Source organism: Lonchura striata, chromosome 25 (assembly GCF_046129695.1).
Source record: "Lonchura striata isolate bLonStr1 chromosome 25, bLonStr1.mat, whole genome shotgun sequence".
In the NCBI taxonomy this organism is placed as follows: Eukaryota; Metazoa; Chordata; class Aves; order Passeriformes; family Estrildidae; genus Lonchura; species Lonchura striata.
The window spans coordinates 7,393,815-7,410,631 of NC_134627.1; the positions used below are offsets into that span (position 1 = coordinate 7,393,815).

The 16,817-nt window shown below is 47.5% G+C and overlaps 1 protein-coding gene across 1 annotated transcript in view; it reads left to right on the forward strand.

Annotated features, from left to right (window-relative positions):
• Nucleotides 1-16,817, forward strand: part of PIP4K2B (phosphatidylinositol-5-phosphate 4-kinase type 2 beta) — a 35,507-nt gene that overhangs the window by 14,385 nt on the left and 4,305 nt on the right. Inside the window, exons 2-8 of the mRNA XM_077788320.1 lie at nt 1,634-1,731; nt 3,022-3,118; nt 8,059-8,211; nt 11,010-11,156; nt 12,135-12,173; nt 13,154-13,267; nt 15,660-15,918. Of these exons, the coding sequence (XP_077644446.1) occupies nt 1,634-1,731; nt 3,022-3,118; nt 8,059-8,211; nt 11,010-11,156; nt 12,135-12,173; nt 13,154-13,267; nt 15,660-15,918 (907 nt within the window). The remainder of the gene's footprint in view (nt 1-1,633; nt 1,732-3,021; nt 3,119-8,058; nt 8,212-11,009; nt 11,157-12,134; nt 12,174-13,153; nt 13,268-15,659; nt 15,919-16,817) is intronic.

Consider the following 16,817-nt stretch of genomic DNA (forward strand, 5'->3'; position numbering starts at 1 on the left):
CCGTGTTCCCGTGGCTGCCACGCATGACTAAAGGAGCAAAAACAATCTAGTGAGTGACTCATCCCTCCAGAGGAGGTGGGATGGTGTTGGAACTCAAAATGTCCCTCAAACATTTTTAGAAGTTCCAAGCCCTACTCAAAAACATTTTAAACCCTAGCAAACAACTAGAAACAACTGGAATTTTTAGTTTAAACCATAACGTAAGTTACCAACTTTAAAAGTCAAACGAAGAGTCACAAAAATTTAAATATTATAATAAAAATAGTTAAAAAAAAAATTAATATTATACCAAGGGGGTTTTAGCATAATTTATATTCTATCTATATATCTATATATTTATGGTCTATATATCGGTATATATATCTATATTCTAGATATATATATCTATAGATATATATCTATATATATCTATATTCTATCTATATATCTATAGTCTATCTATATATATCGGTGTATATATATATCTGTATTCTAGATATATATATCTATAGATGTATATATATATATTTATATTCTATCTATATATCTATATATCTCACTCTGAACATAATTTATATTCTATCCTTATATCACGTATATATTAATTATTAAACTTATATTGTTTAGGAGCACACGGAATCACAGGATATGATTCCATGCAGGTGCTTTTATTGAGAGCTCTGGGAATCAGGGGTGCAGACCCAAATCTGACTCTGAGCATATTTTAATTCTATCTATATATCTATATATCTAATCTATAGTCTATCTATATATATTGATATATATATATATATTCTAGATATATATATCTACAGATATATATAGATATATATATCTATATTCTATCCATATATCTATATATATCTCACTCTGAACGAATTTTATATCCTATCCTTATATCACTTACATATTCATTATTAAATTTACATTGTTTAGGAGCACACAGAATCACAGGATGTGATTCCATGCAGGTGTTTTTATTAAGAGCTCTGGAAATCAGGGGTGCAGACCCAAATCTGACTCTGAATCTTTATATTCTATCTATATATCTATAGTCTATCTATATATATATATATATATCCATATATATAGCTATATTCTCTCGATATATCTATGTATCTCACTCTGAACGTATTTTATATTCTATCCTTATATAACTTACATATTCACTATTAAACTTACATTCTTCTATTGTATACATTGGCGTGAATTTCTCGTGATCTTTCTTAGGTCCCTGACCACAGTTTCTCATGATTATTCTTACGATTAAACAGTAATTATATTTAATTACTAACCAATCATCACACCTAACAATTACACCATTTATCATGTAACCAGCTACACAGGTGCAGCTCTAGCAAGCACAAGTTCTTCATGTACTTAGATTATTTATTTTTCCAGGGCCTGCTAAGCTTATTTTTCCTGTTAACCCTAAATCCCCATGATTTTTAAAACCCTTTTACTATCAGCTGGAAGGGGGAAGGTTGTCTCAGGAGGATTCCCCACACGCGTTGGTGCTGCAGCCTGGCACCACAGTGATCCCAAACCCTTCTGCCCCATGGCTCACAGTGCATCCCCTGAGGATTTGGGCACCCCTGCGGGTCCCCAGGGCAGTGGGAGCTGGGCTTTGAGTCTCTTTTCCTCTCTCCTGCAGATCAATGAGCTCAGCAATGTTCCCGTCCCCGTCATGTTAATGCCCGACGACTTTAAAGCCTACAGCAAGATTAAGGTGGACAATCATCTCTTCAACAAGTAAGTAGGAGCTTCCCAGCCTCTCTGTGCTCTCAGTGGCCTGGGGGACGCCTTCTGGGTTGTGCCAAGCTGGTACTGCCAGGAGGATCCGTGCCCTGTGCCCTGCCCAGCCCCTGGTGTGTGTGGGATTCCTTAAAGTCAGAGGGTTTTGTTGCAAAAGGCAGATAGGTGTGGTCATTCTGTTTGCATCCTTTGGGGGATTAAACTGCTCATAGGAGGCAGCTCTGCAGCGGTGGAGTCTCTCTGGAGTTACCCGTCTCCTTTTCCCAATCTCCTTTTCCCAAAAAAATCCAGTTTTTGAAGTCATGGTTGTGGCTGGGGCTCAGAGCTGCATTCTCCACCGTGTCAGGATCCATGCCTTGGTGTGGTCATTCTGTCCCTGGGATTCTCTGTGGTGGTTCCTTTGCATCCTTTGGGGCTTAAATTCTTCACAGGAGGCAGCTCTGCAGCTGTGGAGTCTCTCTGGAGTTACCCGTCTCCTTTTCCCAAAAAATCCAGTTTTGGGAGCAGTTTTGAAGTCGTGGTTGTGGCTGGGGCTCAGAGCTGCCTTCTCCACCGTGTCAGGATCCATGCCTTGGTGTGGTCATTCTGTCCCTGGGATTCTCTGTGGTGGTTCCTTTGCATCCTTTGGGGGATTAAACTGCTCACAGGAGGCAGCTCTGCAGCGGTGGAGTCTCTCTGGAGTTACCCCTGTCTGCTTTTCCCAAAAAATCCAGTTTTGGAAGCAGTTTTGAAGTCGTGGCTGCGTTCTCCATGGTGTGGTCATTCTGTCCCTGGGATTCTCTGTGGTGGTTCCTTTGCATCCTTTGGGGGATTAAACTGCTCACAGGAGGCAGCTCTGCATCTGTGGAGTCTCTCTGGAGTTACTCCTGTCTGCTTTTCCCAAAAAATCCAGTTTTGGAAGCAGTTTTGAAGTCGTGGCTGCGTTCTCCATGGTGTGGTCATTCTGTCCCTGGGATTCTCTGTGGTGGTTCCTTTGCATCCTTTGGGGCTTAAATTCTTCACAGGAGGCAGCTCTGCAGCTGTGGAGTCTCTCTGGAGTTACTTCTGTCTCCTTTTCCCAAAAAATCCAGTTTTGGGAGCAGTTTTGAAGTCGTGGTTGTGGCTGGGGCTCAGAGCTGCCTTCTCCACGCTCCCATCCCGGGTTCCTGCGGGGTTCCCTGGCACAGATGGGGTTTGTGGCCATCCACAGGAAGCATCAGCAGGGCTGGGATGTCCTGAGGGGCTGGCAGGGACGGGGGGCTCAGCGTGGCATGGGGTGGCACCGGTGACATCTCTGCCCTGCCCTAGGGAGAACCTGCCCAGCCGCTTCAAGTTCAAGGAGTATTGTCCGCTGGTGTTCCGGAACCTGCGGGAGAGATTCGGGATCGACGACCAGGACTACCAGGTACCCCCTCTTCTCCTGTGGGACTGTCAGAATCTGAGGTGTTGATGATTCCCAGATTGTAGAAATTCTCTTTCTGCCCCGTTGCCAAAAAAGAAACCATAATTAGTCTGTGCTGGTTTCCAGGTTGTTTATTCTGTTTATCTCTAACATGTTCTGCTGCCCTGCCCAGCTCTGTCCTGCAGGGCAGCGTGTGGGGCTCTGCCCTCAGTGGGATGTGACAAACATTAAATACCAGAAACTCCCTGGGCTGGATTTACAATATAAATTGTAAATTTATTTTAAATTGTAACATCCCTCAATGGGATGTTACAGGCATTATACACCAGAAACTACCTGTGCTGGATTTACAATAACGTGCCAAGTTCTATAAGGATAGGATATAAATTACGTTCAGAGTGAGATATATAGATAGAATATATATATATATATGTATATAGATAGATAGATAGATCGATCGATCTAGAATATAGATATATATACCAATATATATAGGTAGACTATAGATCCGGGCAGTGCTGCAGCCTCCCTGCTCCCTCCACGTGCTCCCTGCCTGCTGGGGAGAGCAGCTGGAGCAAGGCTGCTCCCACACTGCTGTGCCCGTGTCACAGCCCTGTGTGGTGGCACCCTCCCCAGCTGTGACCCACACTTCTGTATTTTTCATCATTTCCTACACTTCTGCGTTTAGTTCATCATTTACATCCCCCTGTTGCTCTGAGGGGTTGCTTCCCCCATCTCCAGGCTGTTTTAAAAGTGCCCAGCTGGAACAGAAAATATAAATTGAGCTAAATTCAGGTGGGTAAACTGTGCTGGCTGGAGTGGGGAGGGAGCCAGGGGCTGAATTTACCAGAGGTGGCAGTGCCAGGAGGGAGCCGAGGGCTGTGAGGTTGGCACTGCTCTGTGTGGTCACAATTTCTGCTTCCCAGCTCCAGAAGAAAAGCTCTGTGGTTTTGAGGTGAGGGCTTGATTAAACTGCCTGGCACAGACCCCTCTGAAATGTCAGCGAGCAGCAAAGGGGATTTTTCTGTTTGCCTTTATTTTCCTGACGCTCTCTAAAGCAGTTGGCAGCAGCAGAGTTTTCTCCCTGCTTCATTAAAGTTTTAAAAGCTTTAAATGCTTCATTCTGAAAGGAAACCTCTGGGCTCACTTGCAGCATGACGTGGTAAATCTCTCTCAGAGCTGGCTGTGCTGGCAGAGCTGAGCGAGGGGGACACAGCAATAAAAAAAAAAAAAATAATCCAAATAATCCAGCCTGAAACAAAAATCTGGGCTGGTAAATCCAGCCCAGAAATGGTGGAAAACTCAAGGATTGCTGTTGGTGCTGCTGTGTTTCAGAGTCCTCCCCATTTTGATAAGGAAATTCTGGTGGTTGGTTGATAAAAAGAAAAAAACAAAAACCAAATAATCCAGCCTGAACCAAAACCTCCAGCCTTTAATGCTGGAAAAATTAAGGACTGCTGTTGGTGCTGCTGTGTTTCGGAGCCCTCCCCATTTTGATAATAAAATTCTGGTGTTTGGTTGATAAAATGAGTGGTGGGGAGGTGGAGGGGACAGCTTGAGGTGGTAAATCTCTCAGATCATGCTCTGTTGTCAGAGTTGAGTGAGGGGGACACAGCAGTGCCACTGCCACCTATAAAAAAACCAAAAAAACCAAATAATCCAGCCTGAAACAAAAATCTGGGCTGGTAAATCCAACCCAGAAATGCTGGAAAATTCAAGGATTGCTGTTGGTGCTGCTGTGTTTCAGAGCCCTCCCCATTTTGATGATGAAATTCTGGTGTTTGGTCGATAAAATGAGTGGTGGCAGGTGGAGGGGACAGCCAGGGGACAGGGGACAGCTCGAGGTGTGAGCAGCAGTGGCTGGGGCTGAGGGAGGAGCTGCCACCAGAACAAAGAGCTGCTGTCGTTCCTCAGGGAACTGATCCCTGCTCTGCAGTTTTCCTGGGATTTTCCAGCCCCTGCTGCGCTGCCTGGTTGCTAAGGGTGGAGACAGGGATCCAAAGGCAGATGCTGCTGGTTGTCAGAAGAACATCCAAGCTGTTTATACTCATCTTGTCCATCCAGGAGTAGTAGCAGACCCTGAGGGTGGCTTTTGGTGGAGTGTGACCTGTGGAGAATCCCCAAACTCTGAGATTTTTGCCAGATTAAGCTGCTTTTTTGATGGAAAAGCCAACAGGCCATTTCAGTCTTAAGCTGCTGGTTGTCAGAAGAACAACCAAGTTATTTATACTCATTTTGTAAATCCAGGAGTAGTAGCAGACCCTGAAGGTGGCTTTTGGTGGAGTGTGACCTGTGGAGAATCCCCAAACACTGAGATTTGAGCCAGATTAAGCTGCTTTTTTTGATGGAAAAGCCAACAGGCCATTTTAGTAGTTTTGGTCTGGTTTTCTTTAACCTGCTGGTTGTCAGAAGAATAACCAAGCTGTTTATACTCATTTTGTAGGTCCAGGAGTAAGAATAGGAGACCCTGAGGGTGGCTTTTGGTGGAGTATGACCTGTGGAGAATCTCCAAACACTGAGATCTAAGTCAGACTAAACTGCTTTTTTGGTGGCCATTTCAATTCATTTTGGTCTGGTTTTCCTTAACCTGTTGATTATCAAAAGAACAACCAAGCTGTTTATACTCATTTTGTAAATCCAGGAGTAGTAGCAGAGCCTGAAGGTGGCTTTTGGTGGAGTGTGACCTTTGGAGAATCCCCAAACACTGAGATTTGAGCCAGATTAAGCTGCTTTTTTTGATGGAAAAGCCAACAGGCCATTTTAGTAGTTTTGGTCTGGTTTTCTTTAACCTGCTGGTTGTCAGAAGAATAACCAAGCTGTTTATACTCATTTTGTAAATCCAGGAGTAGTAGCAGAGCCTGAAGGTGGCTTTTGGTGGAGTGTGACCTGTGGAGAATCTCCAAACACTGAGATTTTAGTCAGATTAAGCTGCTGTTTTGATGGTCATTTCAGTTCATTTTGGTCTGGTTTTCCTTAAGCCTTAGGAATATCCTGGCTGTTCTTAAATCCCTGAGAGGAAACACTGAGAGCTCTTGGCCTGTGTGTCCTACACCTCTGAAAACCCTTCAGTAAAAATCACCTTCCAAAATCACACCCCAGGTGTTGGAATAAAACCTGCCAGGAAACCACAGCCCAGCTGGAAACCCTAAAAACACATCCAGACTATTAAATATTTGGGTTTTACCCTCAGCAGTGCCAAACCTGGAGTTCACAGCCAGAGTGGGAGCCTTGAGCTGGTCCTGTGGGGCTGGTCCTGCTTCCCAGGGGATTCCAGTGGGGCTTTTTCTGTTTCCAGAGCTTCTCAGGGGGTTCCTGTGGGGCTTTTCCTGCTTCCAGAACTTCCCAGGGGATTCCAGTGGGGCTTTTTCTGTTTCCAGAGCTTCTCAGGGGGTTCCTGTGGGGCTTTTCCTGCTTCCAGAACTTCCCAGGGGATTCCAGTGGGGCTTTTTCTGTTTCCAGAGCTTCTCAGGGGGTTCCTGTGGGGCTTTTCCTGCTTCCAGAACTTCTCAGGGGATTCCAGTGGGGCTTTTTCTGTTTCCAGAGCTTCTCAGGGGGTTCCTGTGGGGCTTTTCCTGCTTCCAGAACTTCTCAGGGGATTCCAGTGGGGCTTTTTCTGTTTCCAGAGCTTCTCAGGGGGTTCCTGTGGGGCTGGTCTTGCTTCCCAAGGGATTCCAGTGGGGCTTTTTCTGTTTCCAGAGCTTCTCGGGGGTTCCTGTGGGGCTTTTCCTGCTTTCAGAGCTTCTCAGGGGGTTCCTGTGCGGCTTTTCCTGCTTCCCAAGGGATTCCTGTGGGACTTTCCCTGTTTCTAGAACTTCTCAGGGGGTTCCTGTGGGACTGGCCCTGCTTTCCAAAGGTGTTCAGGGGGTTCTTGTGGGCCTTTTCCTGCTTCCAGAGCTTCTCAGGGGTTTCTTGTGGGGCTTTTCCTGCTTTCAGAGCTTCCCAGGGGGTTCCTGTGGGGCTGAGCCTGCTTCCCAGCTGGTTTCTTTGGATCTGGCCCTGTTCCCAGATCTGCTCGGGGATATATTCAGGTCTAGCCCTGCTCCCAGATCTGCTCAGGGATTTCTGTGGGTCTGGCCCTGCTTCCCAGGGGATTTCTTTGGGTCTGGCCCTGCTTCCCAGGGGATTTCTGTGGGTCTGGCCCTGCTTCCCAGGGGATTTCTGTGGGTCTAGCCCTGCTTCCCAGGGGATTTCTGTGGGTCTGGCCCTGCTTCCCAGGGGATTTCTGTGGGTCTGGCCCTGCTTCCCAGGGATTTCTGTGGGTCTAGCCCTGCTTCCCAGGGGATTTCTGTGGGTCTGGCCCTGCTTCCCAGGGATTTCTGTGGGTCTGGCCCTGCTTCCCAGGGGTTTCTGTGGGTCTGGCCCTGCTCCCAGAACTGCTCGGGGCTTTCTTTGGGTCTGGCCCTGCTGTCAGATCTGCTCAGGGATTTCTTTGGGTCTAGCCCTGCTCCCAGAGCTGCTCAGGGGATTTCTGTGGGGCTGGCCCTGCTCCCAGGGGATTTCTGTGGGGCTGGCCCTGCTGCCAGATCTGCTCGGGGATATATTCAGGTCTAGCCCTGCTCCCAGATCTGCTCAGGGATTTCTGTGGGTCTGGCCCTGCTTCCCAGGGGATTTCTTTGGGTCTAGCCCTGCTTCCCAGGGGATTTCTGTGGGTCTGGCCCTGCTCTCAGGGGATTTCTGTGGGTCTGGCCCTGCTCCCAGATCTCCTCAGGGATTTCTGTGGGTCTGGTCCTGCTCCCAGATCTGCTCAGGGATTTCTGTGGGTCTAGCCCTGCTCCCAGATCTCCTCAGGGATTTCTGTGGGTCTGGCCCTGCTCCCAGATCTGCTCGGGGGTTTCTGTGGGTCTGGCCCTGCTCCCAGATCTGCTCGGGGGTTTTTCGGGGCCAGCCCCGCCGGGCGAGGTGGCGGCTCGGGGCGCCGTCCGACGTGCCCGCGTGTCCCGCAGAACTCGGTGACGCGCAGCGCGCCGGTGAACAGCGACAGCCAGGGCCGCTGCGGCGCGCGCTTCCTCACCACCTACGACAGGCGCTTCGTCATCAAGGCCGTGTCCAGCGAGGATGTGGCCGAGATGCACAACATCCTCAAGAAGTACCACCAGGTACGGCGCGTCCGCCCGCGGCGCCGGGGAGAACGGGGGAATGGTGCTCAGGGTGTGAGGGATGGAAATGTGGGAGGTGGAGATGTGGGATAGAAATCGGAGAGATGGGAATCGGAGAGATGGAAATCTGGGGGATGTAAATCTGGGGCGGAAATCTGAGAGATGGAAATCTGGGATGAAAATCTGAGAGACGGAAATCTGGGGCGAAAATCTGAGAGGTGGAAATCTGAGGGACAGAAATCTGGGAGGAAAATCTGAGAGATGGGAATCGGAGAGATGAAAATCTGGGGGATGGAAATCTGGGGCGGAAATCTGAGAGATGGAAATCTGGGAGGAAAATCGGAGAGATGGGAATCGGAGAGATGGAAATCTGGGGGACAGAAATCTGGGAGGAAAATCAGAGAGATGGAAATCTGAGAGGTGGAAATCTGGGGGACAGAAATCTGTGATGGAAATCTGAGAGACAGAAATCTGAGAGGTGGAAATCTGACGGACAGAAATCTGGGAGGAAAATCGGAGAGATGGGAATCGGAGAGATGGAAATCTGGGGGACAGAAATCTGTGATGAAAATCTGAGAGATAGAAATCTGAGAGGTGGAAATCTGAGGGACAGAAATCTGGGAGGAAAATCGGAGAGATGGAAGTCGGAGAGATGGAAATCTGGGAGACAGAAATCTGTGATGAAAATCTGAGAGATAGAAATCTGAGAGGTGGAAATCTGAGGGACAGAAATCTGGGAGGAAAATCAGAGAGATGGGAATCGGAGAGATGAAAATCTGGGGGACAGAAATCTGGGAGGAAAATCGGAGATGGAAATCTGAGAGGTGGAAATCTGAGGGACAGAAATCTAGGGTGGAAATCTGAGGGACAGAAATCTGAGAGATGGAAATCTGAGGGATGGAAATCTGAGGGACAGAAATCTGGGAGGAAAATCAGAGAGATGGAAATCTGGGGGACAGAAATCTGTGATGGAAATCTGAGAGACAGAAATCTGAGAGGTGGAAATCTGACGGACAGAAATCTGGGAGGAAAATCTGAGAGATGGGAATCGGAGAGATGGAAATCTGGGGGACAGAAATCTGTGATGAAAATCTGAGAGATAGAAATCTGAGAGGTGGAAATCTGAGGGACAGAAATCTGGGAGGAAAATCGGAGAGATGGAAGTCGGAGAGATGGAAATCTGGGAGTCAGAAATCTGTGATGAAAATCTGAGAAATAGAAATCTGAGAGGTGGAAATCTGAGGGACACAAATCTGGGGCAAAAATCTGAGGGATGGAAATCTGGGGCAAAAATCTGAGGGACAGAAATCTGGGAGGAAAATCTGAGAGATGGAAATCTGAGAGGGAAATCTGAGGGACAGAAATCTGAGAGGGAAATCTGAGGGATGGAAATCTGAGAGGCGGAAATCTGGTCTGAAAATCTGAGGGATGGAAATCTGAGAGACAGAAATCTGAGGGGCAAAAATCTGGGATGAAAATCTGAGGGGCAAAATCTGAGGGATGAAAATCTTGAGGGCAGAAATCTGAGAGACAGAAGTCAGGGACGAAAATCTGAGGGGCAAAAATCTTGAAGGATGAAAATCTTGAGGGGGAAATCTGAAGGACAAGTATCTTGAGGGACGAAAATCTGAGGGGCAAAAATCTTGAGGTACAAAAATCTTGCAGATGAAAATCTTGAGGGATGAAAATCTGAGCTTGAGAGACAAAAATCTGAGGGATGAAAATCTGAGAGAGGGAAATCTGAGAGACATAAATCTGGGGTGCAAATCTGAGGGATGAAAATCTGAGGGGCAAAAATATGAGGGACAAAAATCTGAGGGATGAAAATCTTGAGGGCAGAAATCTGAGAGACAAGTCTGGGATGAAAATCTGAGGGGCAAAAATCTTGAAGGATGAAAATCTTGTGGGGCAAAAATCTGAGGGATGAAAATCTTCAGGGGGGAAAATCTGAAGGACAAATATCTTGAGGGACAAAAATCTGAGGGGCAAAAATCTGAGGGATGAAAATCTGAGGGGCAAAAATCTGAGAGATGAAAATCTTGAGGGCAGAAATCTGAGGGGCAAGTCTGGGATGAAAATCTGAGGGGCAAAAATCTTGAAGGATGAAAATCTTGTGGGGCAAAAATCTGAGGGATGAAAATCTTCAGGGGGGAAAATCTGAAGGACAAATATCTTGAGGGACAAAAATCTGAGGGGCAAAAATCTGAGGGACAAAAATCTGAGGGATGAAAATCTTGAGGGCAGAAATCTGAGAGACAAGTCTGGGATGAAAATCTGAGGGGCAAAAATCTTGAAGGATGAAAATCTTGTGGGGCAAAAATCTGAGGGATGAAAATCTTCAGGGGGGAAAATCTGAAGGACAAATATCTTGAGGGACAAAAATCTGAGGGGCAAAAATCTGAGGGATGAAAATCTGAGGGGCAAAAATCTGAGAGATGAAAATCTTGAGGGCAGAAATCTGAGGGGCAAGTCTGGGATGAAAATCTGAGGGGCAAAAATCTTGAAGGATGAAAATCTTGTGGGGCAAAAATCTGAGGGATGAAAATCTTCAGGGGGGAAAATCTGAAGGACAAATATCTTGAGGGACAAAAATCTGAGGGGCAAAAATCTGAGGGATGAAAATCTTGAGGGCAAAAATCTGAGAGATGAAAATCTTGAGGGCGGAAATCTGAGGGGCAAAAATCTTGAAGGATGAAAATCCTGTGGGGCAAAAATCTAAGGGATGAAAATCTGAAGGACAAAAACCTTGAGGGACAAAAATCTGAGGGACAGCTGTGTCCCCTCCCTCTGTGCCCCAGTTCATCGTGGAGTGCCACGGGAACACGCTGCTGCCCCAGTTCCTGGGCATGTACCGGCTCACCGTGGACGGTGTGGAGACCTACATGGTGGTCACCAGGAACGTCTTCAGCCACAGGCTGACCGTGCACAGGAAATATGACCTGAAGGTGAGCGGCTCTGGCCAGGAAGATTCAGAGAATAAATTTATTTATAGGATCTTCTGCATGGAGAGACTGGCCAGGAAGATTCAGAGAATAAATTTATTTATAGGATCTTCTCCATGGAGAGACTGGCCAAGCAGAATCAGAGAATAAATTTATTTAAAGGATCTCCTCCATGGAGAGAGTGGCCAGGAAGATTCAGAGAATGAATTTATTTATAGGATCTCCTCAATGAGAGATTGGCCAGACAGAGAATAAAGCAGGGATTCACTAAAAGATCTCCTCAATGGAGAAACTGGCTAGGCAGATTTAAGGATTAAATTCATTAAAAGGATCTTCTCCATGGAGAGATTGGCCAGGCAGAGTTAGAGAGTAAATTTATTGAAAGATCTCCTCAATGAGAGATTGGCCAGGCAGTTCCAGAACCAAGCAGGGATTCATTAAAAGATCTCCTCAGTGGATCCACCTTGGGCAGCGCCAGAGCCCAGCCAGGGCTGCACCCAAGATGAACAAAAATGGTTCAAAATGGACCAAAATGGTCACAAAATGGTCACAAAAATGGACCCAAATGGTCACAAAATGAACCAAAGATGGACCCAAAATGGTCACAAAAATGGACGAGGTCATGGGGTCTGTCACTTTGCTAATTTCTCCTTCATTTGCATATTGGAGTTAATTGCCCAGTCCCGGCTTTACCCGTGCAGTCCCACCCTGCTGGTTTTCCTCTCTCCAGCCCGCGCTGTTGGTGCTCCTGGGGCAGAGATTTGGATCATTTCTCCTTGGCCCCAGCTGGAGCAGGAATTGTTTTGTCTCCTGCTCTCCTGCTCCTGAATTCGTGGGGAGTGGGACCCATAGTGCACTAATGATATTTGCTTTATTTGTTTTGCTTTCCTTGTTTTCCTGCATGGAGAAATTAAATTGATTCATTGGGAATGTGACCCCTTTGCAGTAATGATATTTTTCTTTTTTTGTTTTCTTTATCAGGGCTCAACAGTATCCAGGGAAGCAAGTGATAAAGAGAAGGTATGGAGCCATCCCTGCCAGCCTTTCCTTTCTCCTGCTGCTTGGGGGCAGACAGATCCAGCTCAGTTCCCTTTTCCATTCCTCCTTTTCCATTCCCTTTTCCATTTCTCCTTTTCCATTTTCCCTTTTCCATCTCTCTTTTTCCATTCCCTTTTCCATTTTTCCTTTTCCATTCCTGTTTCCATTTTTCCTTTTCCATTTTCCCTTTTCAGTTTCTCATTTTCCATTTTCCCTTTTCCTTTTCCATTTCCATTTTTCCGTTTCCATTCCCTTTTCCATTTTTCCTTTTCCGTTCCCTTTTCCATTTCTCCTTTTCCATTTCTCCATTTCTCCATTTCCATTCCAGTTTCCACTTTTCCGTTTCCATTCCCTTTTCCATTTTTCTGTTTCCATTCCCTTTTCCATTTTTCCTTTTCCATTTTTCCTTTTCCATTCCTGTTTCCATTTTTCCGTTTCCATTCCCTTTTCCATTTCTCCTTTTCCATTTTTCTGTTTCCATTCCCTTTTCCATTTTTCCTTTTCCGTTCCCTTTTCCATTTCTCCTTTTCCCTTTTCCATTTCTCCTTTTCCATTCCCGTTTCCATTCCCTTTTCCATTTTTCCTTTTCCATTCCTGTTTTCATTTTTCTGTTTCCATTCCCTTTTCCATTTCTCCTTTTCCATTTTTCCGTTTCCATTCCCTTTTCCATTTTTCCTTTTCCATTTTTCCTTTTCCATTCCCGTTTCCATTTTTCCATTTCCATTCCCTTTTCCATTCCCTTTTCCATTCCCTTTTCCATTTTTCCCTTTTCCATTTTTCCCTTTTCCATTCCATTTTCCATTCCGTTTTCCATTTTTCCCTTTTCCATTTCTCCATTCCCTTTCCCATTTTTCCTCTTTCTTTCCCTTTCCCATTTTTCCTTTCCCATTTTTCCTTTTCAGTTTCTCCTTTTCCATTCCCTTTCCACCTGGGGAGTTTCACCTGGGGAATTTTTCCTGCAGGCCAAGGATCTGCCAACGTTCAAGGACAACGACTTCCTGAACGAGGGGCAGAAGCTGCACGTGGGGGAGGAGAGCAAGAAGAACTTCCTGGAGAAGCTGAAGCGGGATGTGGAGGTGATTCCCGGGCCAGCCCTGCTCTGCCTCCGCCCTGGCCACGCCAGCATGAGCAATCTCAGTGTCCCAGCTCATACAATATATCAGGGATAGCACATTTTACATTCTGTCACATAGCGTGACATAAATTACATTCGTATTATACCGTATCATATTGCATTTTACATCATATTAATATAATTAATTGATATAATATTAATATAATAATTAATCGATATTATATTATATTATATTATATTATATTATATTATATTATATTATATTACATTACATTACATTACATTACATTACATTACACATGATATTATATCATATTATATATTTTACATTATATGATACTATGGTATGTTATGTTATATAAAATGTACTATCACATTATATTACATCATGTTATATCACATTATATTTCATTATATTACAGTACAGTACATTACATTACAATATCTTACATTATATTACATTGTATTATACTTACATAATATTTTACATTATATTACTTATATTTATATCATGTATCTTGTCATATATTTTACATTATATTATGTTATATTATATGATATATGACATTATATTACATTACATTATATCACGTTATATCACATTTTATTATATTCATTATATTACATTACATTGATATCTTACAATATATTACATTATATTATATTTATATTATATAATATATTTTACATTATACTATATTACATTCATATCATATCATATTTTACATTATATTAAATTATATTCATAATATATAATATAATTACACTAGAACATAACAGTAATATAATTACACTAGAACATAACATAGCATAACATACCATAAACATAATATAATTAATGTAATTACACTATAACATAACATAGCATAACATAAACATAACATAACAATACGATAACCATAACATAACCATAATATAATTAGAATATAATAGTATTACACTAAAACACAACATAGCATAATACATGCTATGTTATGTACTACAACATAAGTACATAACATAGTATAAGATAAACATAATATAATTTGTGTCATTTAATAGAATTGCGCTATAATGTAATATAATTAATATAATATTTAATATAACATAACAGTGGTGGGCTGTACTGTAGGACACTCCAGTAAAGCAGCAGCTCAGCCCCTGGGCTCTGAGGCCGTGCCAGTTCCCCTGTTTGTGCCCTGCTGGTTCCATGGCTGTGCCCTGAGGCTGTGCCAGTTCCTTGGCTGCATTTTCCCTGACTGTGCCCTGCATTTTCCCTGGCTGTGCCCTGCCGGTTCCATGGCTGTGCCCTGATGCCGTGCCAGTTCCTGAGGCTGTGCCAGTTCCTTGGCTGCATTTTTCTTGGCTGTGCCCTGCTGCTTCCCCGGCTGTGCCCTGAAGCCGTGCCAGTTCCCCTGTTTGTGCCCTGCTGGTTCCATGGCCGTGCCCTGAGGCCGTGCCAGTTCCTTGGCTGCATTTTCCCTGGCTGTGCCCTGCTGTTTCCCTGGCCGTGCCCTGCCGGTTCCCCTGGCCATGCCCTGCTGGTTCCCCTGGCCGTGCCCTGAAGCCATTCCAGTTCCCCTGGCCGTGCCCTGCCGTTCCCCTGGCCGTGCCCTGCTGGTTCCCCTGGCTGTGCCCTGAAGCCATTCCAGTTCCCCTGGCCGTGCCCTGCCGTTCCCCTGGCCGTGCCCTGCTGGTTCCCCTGGCCGTGCCCTGAAGCCATTCCAGTTCCCCTGGCCGTGCCCTGCATTTCCCCTGGCCGTGCCGTGCCGTTCCCCTGGCCATGCCCTGAAGCCATTCCAGTTCCCCTGACCGTGCCCTGCCGTTCCCCTGGCCGTGCCCTGCTGTTCCCCTGACCATGCCCTGCCGTTCCCCTGGCCGCCCTGCCGGTTCTCCTGGCTGTGTCCTGCTGGTTCCCCTGGCCGTGCCCTGCCGGTTCTCCTGGCTGTGTCCTGCTGGTTCCCCTGGCCGTGCCCTGAAGCCATTCCAGTTCCCCTGACCATGCCCTGCCGTTCCCCTGGCCGTGCCCTGAAGCCATTCCAGTTCCCCTGGCCGTGCCCTGCCGTTCCCCTGGCCGTGCCCTGCCGTTCCCCTGGCCATGCCCTGAAGCCATTCCAGTTCCCCTGGCCATGCCCTGCTGTTTCCCTGGCCATGCCCTGCATTTTCCCTGGCCGTGCCCTGCCGTTCCTCTGGCCGTGCCCTGCCGGTTCCCCTGGCCGTGCCCTGTTGTTCCCCTGGCCGTGCCCTGAAGCCATTCCAGTTCCCCTGGCTGTGCCCTGCATTTTCCCTGGCCGTGCCCTGCCGGTTCCCCTGGCCATGCCCTGCATTTCCCCTGGCCGTGCCCTGAAGCCATTCCAGTTCCCCCGGCCGTGCCCATCCGCAGCTGCCCCGTGCCGATTCCCCCCTCTGTGCAGTTCCTAGCCCAGCTGCGGATCATGGACTACAGCCTGCTGGTGGGCATCCACGACGTGGACCGGGCCGAGCAGGAGGAGATGGAGGTGGAGGAGCGGGCGGAGGAGGAGGAGTGCGAGAACGACGGCCCCGGGGGGAACCCCCTGTGCTCCTACGGGACCCCCCCCGACAGCCCCGGCAACCTGCTCAGCTTCCCGCGCTTCTTCGGGCCCGGAGAGTTCGACCCCGCCGTGGACGTGTACGCCATGAAGAGCCACGAGAGTGAGTGGGGCTGCCGGGGCGGGGAGGGCGTCAGGGAGGTTGTGGGGAGGGCAGGGAGGGCGTCAGGGAGGTTTTGGGGAGCTGGGGAGGGCAGGGAAGGTGTGAGGGAGGTTTTGGGGAGCTGGGGAGGGCAGGGAGGGTGTGAGGGAGGTTGTGGGGAGGGCAGGGAGGGCGTCAGGGAGGTTTTGGGGAGCTGGGGAGGGCAGGGAGGGTGTGAGGGAAGTTTTGGGGAGGGCAGGGAGGGTGTGAGGGAGGTTTTGGGGAGCTGGGGAGGGCAGGGAGGGTGTGAGGGAGGTTTTGGGGAGGGCAGGGAGGGTGTGAGGGAGGTTTTGGGGAGCTGTGGAGGGCAGGGAGGGTGTGAGGGAGGTTTTGGGGAGCTGGGGAGGAAGGATGGAGGGCAGGGAAGGTGTGAGGGAGGTTTTGGGGAGCTGTGGAGGGCAGGGAGGGTGTGAGGGAAGTTTTGGGGAGGGCAGGGAGGGTGTGAGGGAGGTTTTGGGGAGCTGGGGAGGGCAGGGAGGGTGTGAGGGAGGTTTTGGGGAGCTGTGGAGGGCAGGGAGGATGTGAGGGAGGTTTTGGGGAGCTGGGGAGGAAGGATGGAGGGCAGGGAAGGTGTGAGGGAGGTTTTGGGGAGCTGTGGAGGGCAGGGAGGGTGTGAGGGAGGTTTTGGGGAGCTGGGGAGGGCAGGGGAGCTGTAGAGGAGTTTTGGAGGGCTGGGAGGGTGTGAGGGAGATTTTGGGGAGCTGTGAGGGAGATTTTGGGGAGGTGTGGAGGAAGGATGGAGGGCAAGGAGGGTGTGAGGGAGGTTTTTGGGGACTGTGGAGGGTAGGGAGGGTGTGAGGGAGGTTTTGGGGAGCTGTGAGGGAGATTTTGGGGAGCTGTGCAGGGCAGGGAGGGTGTGA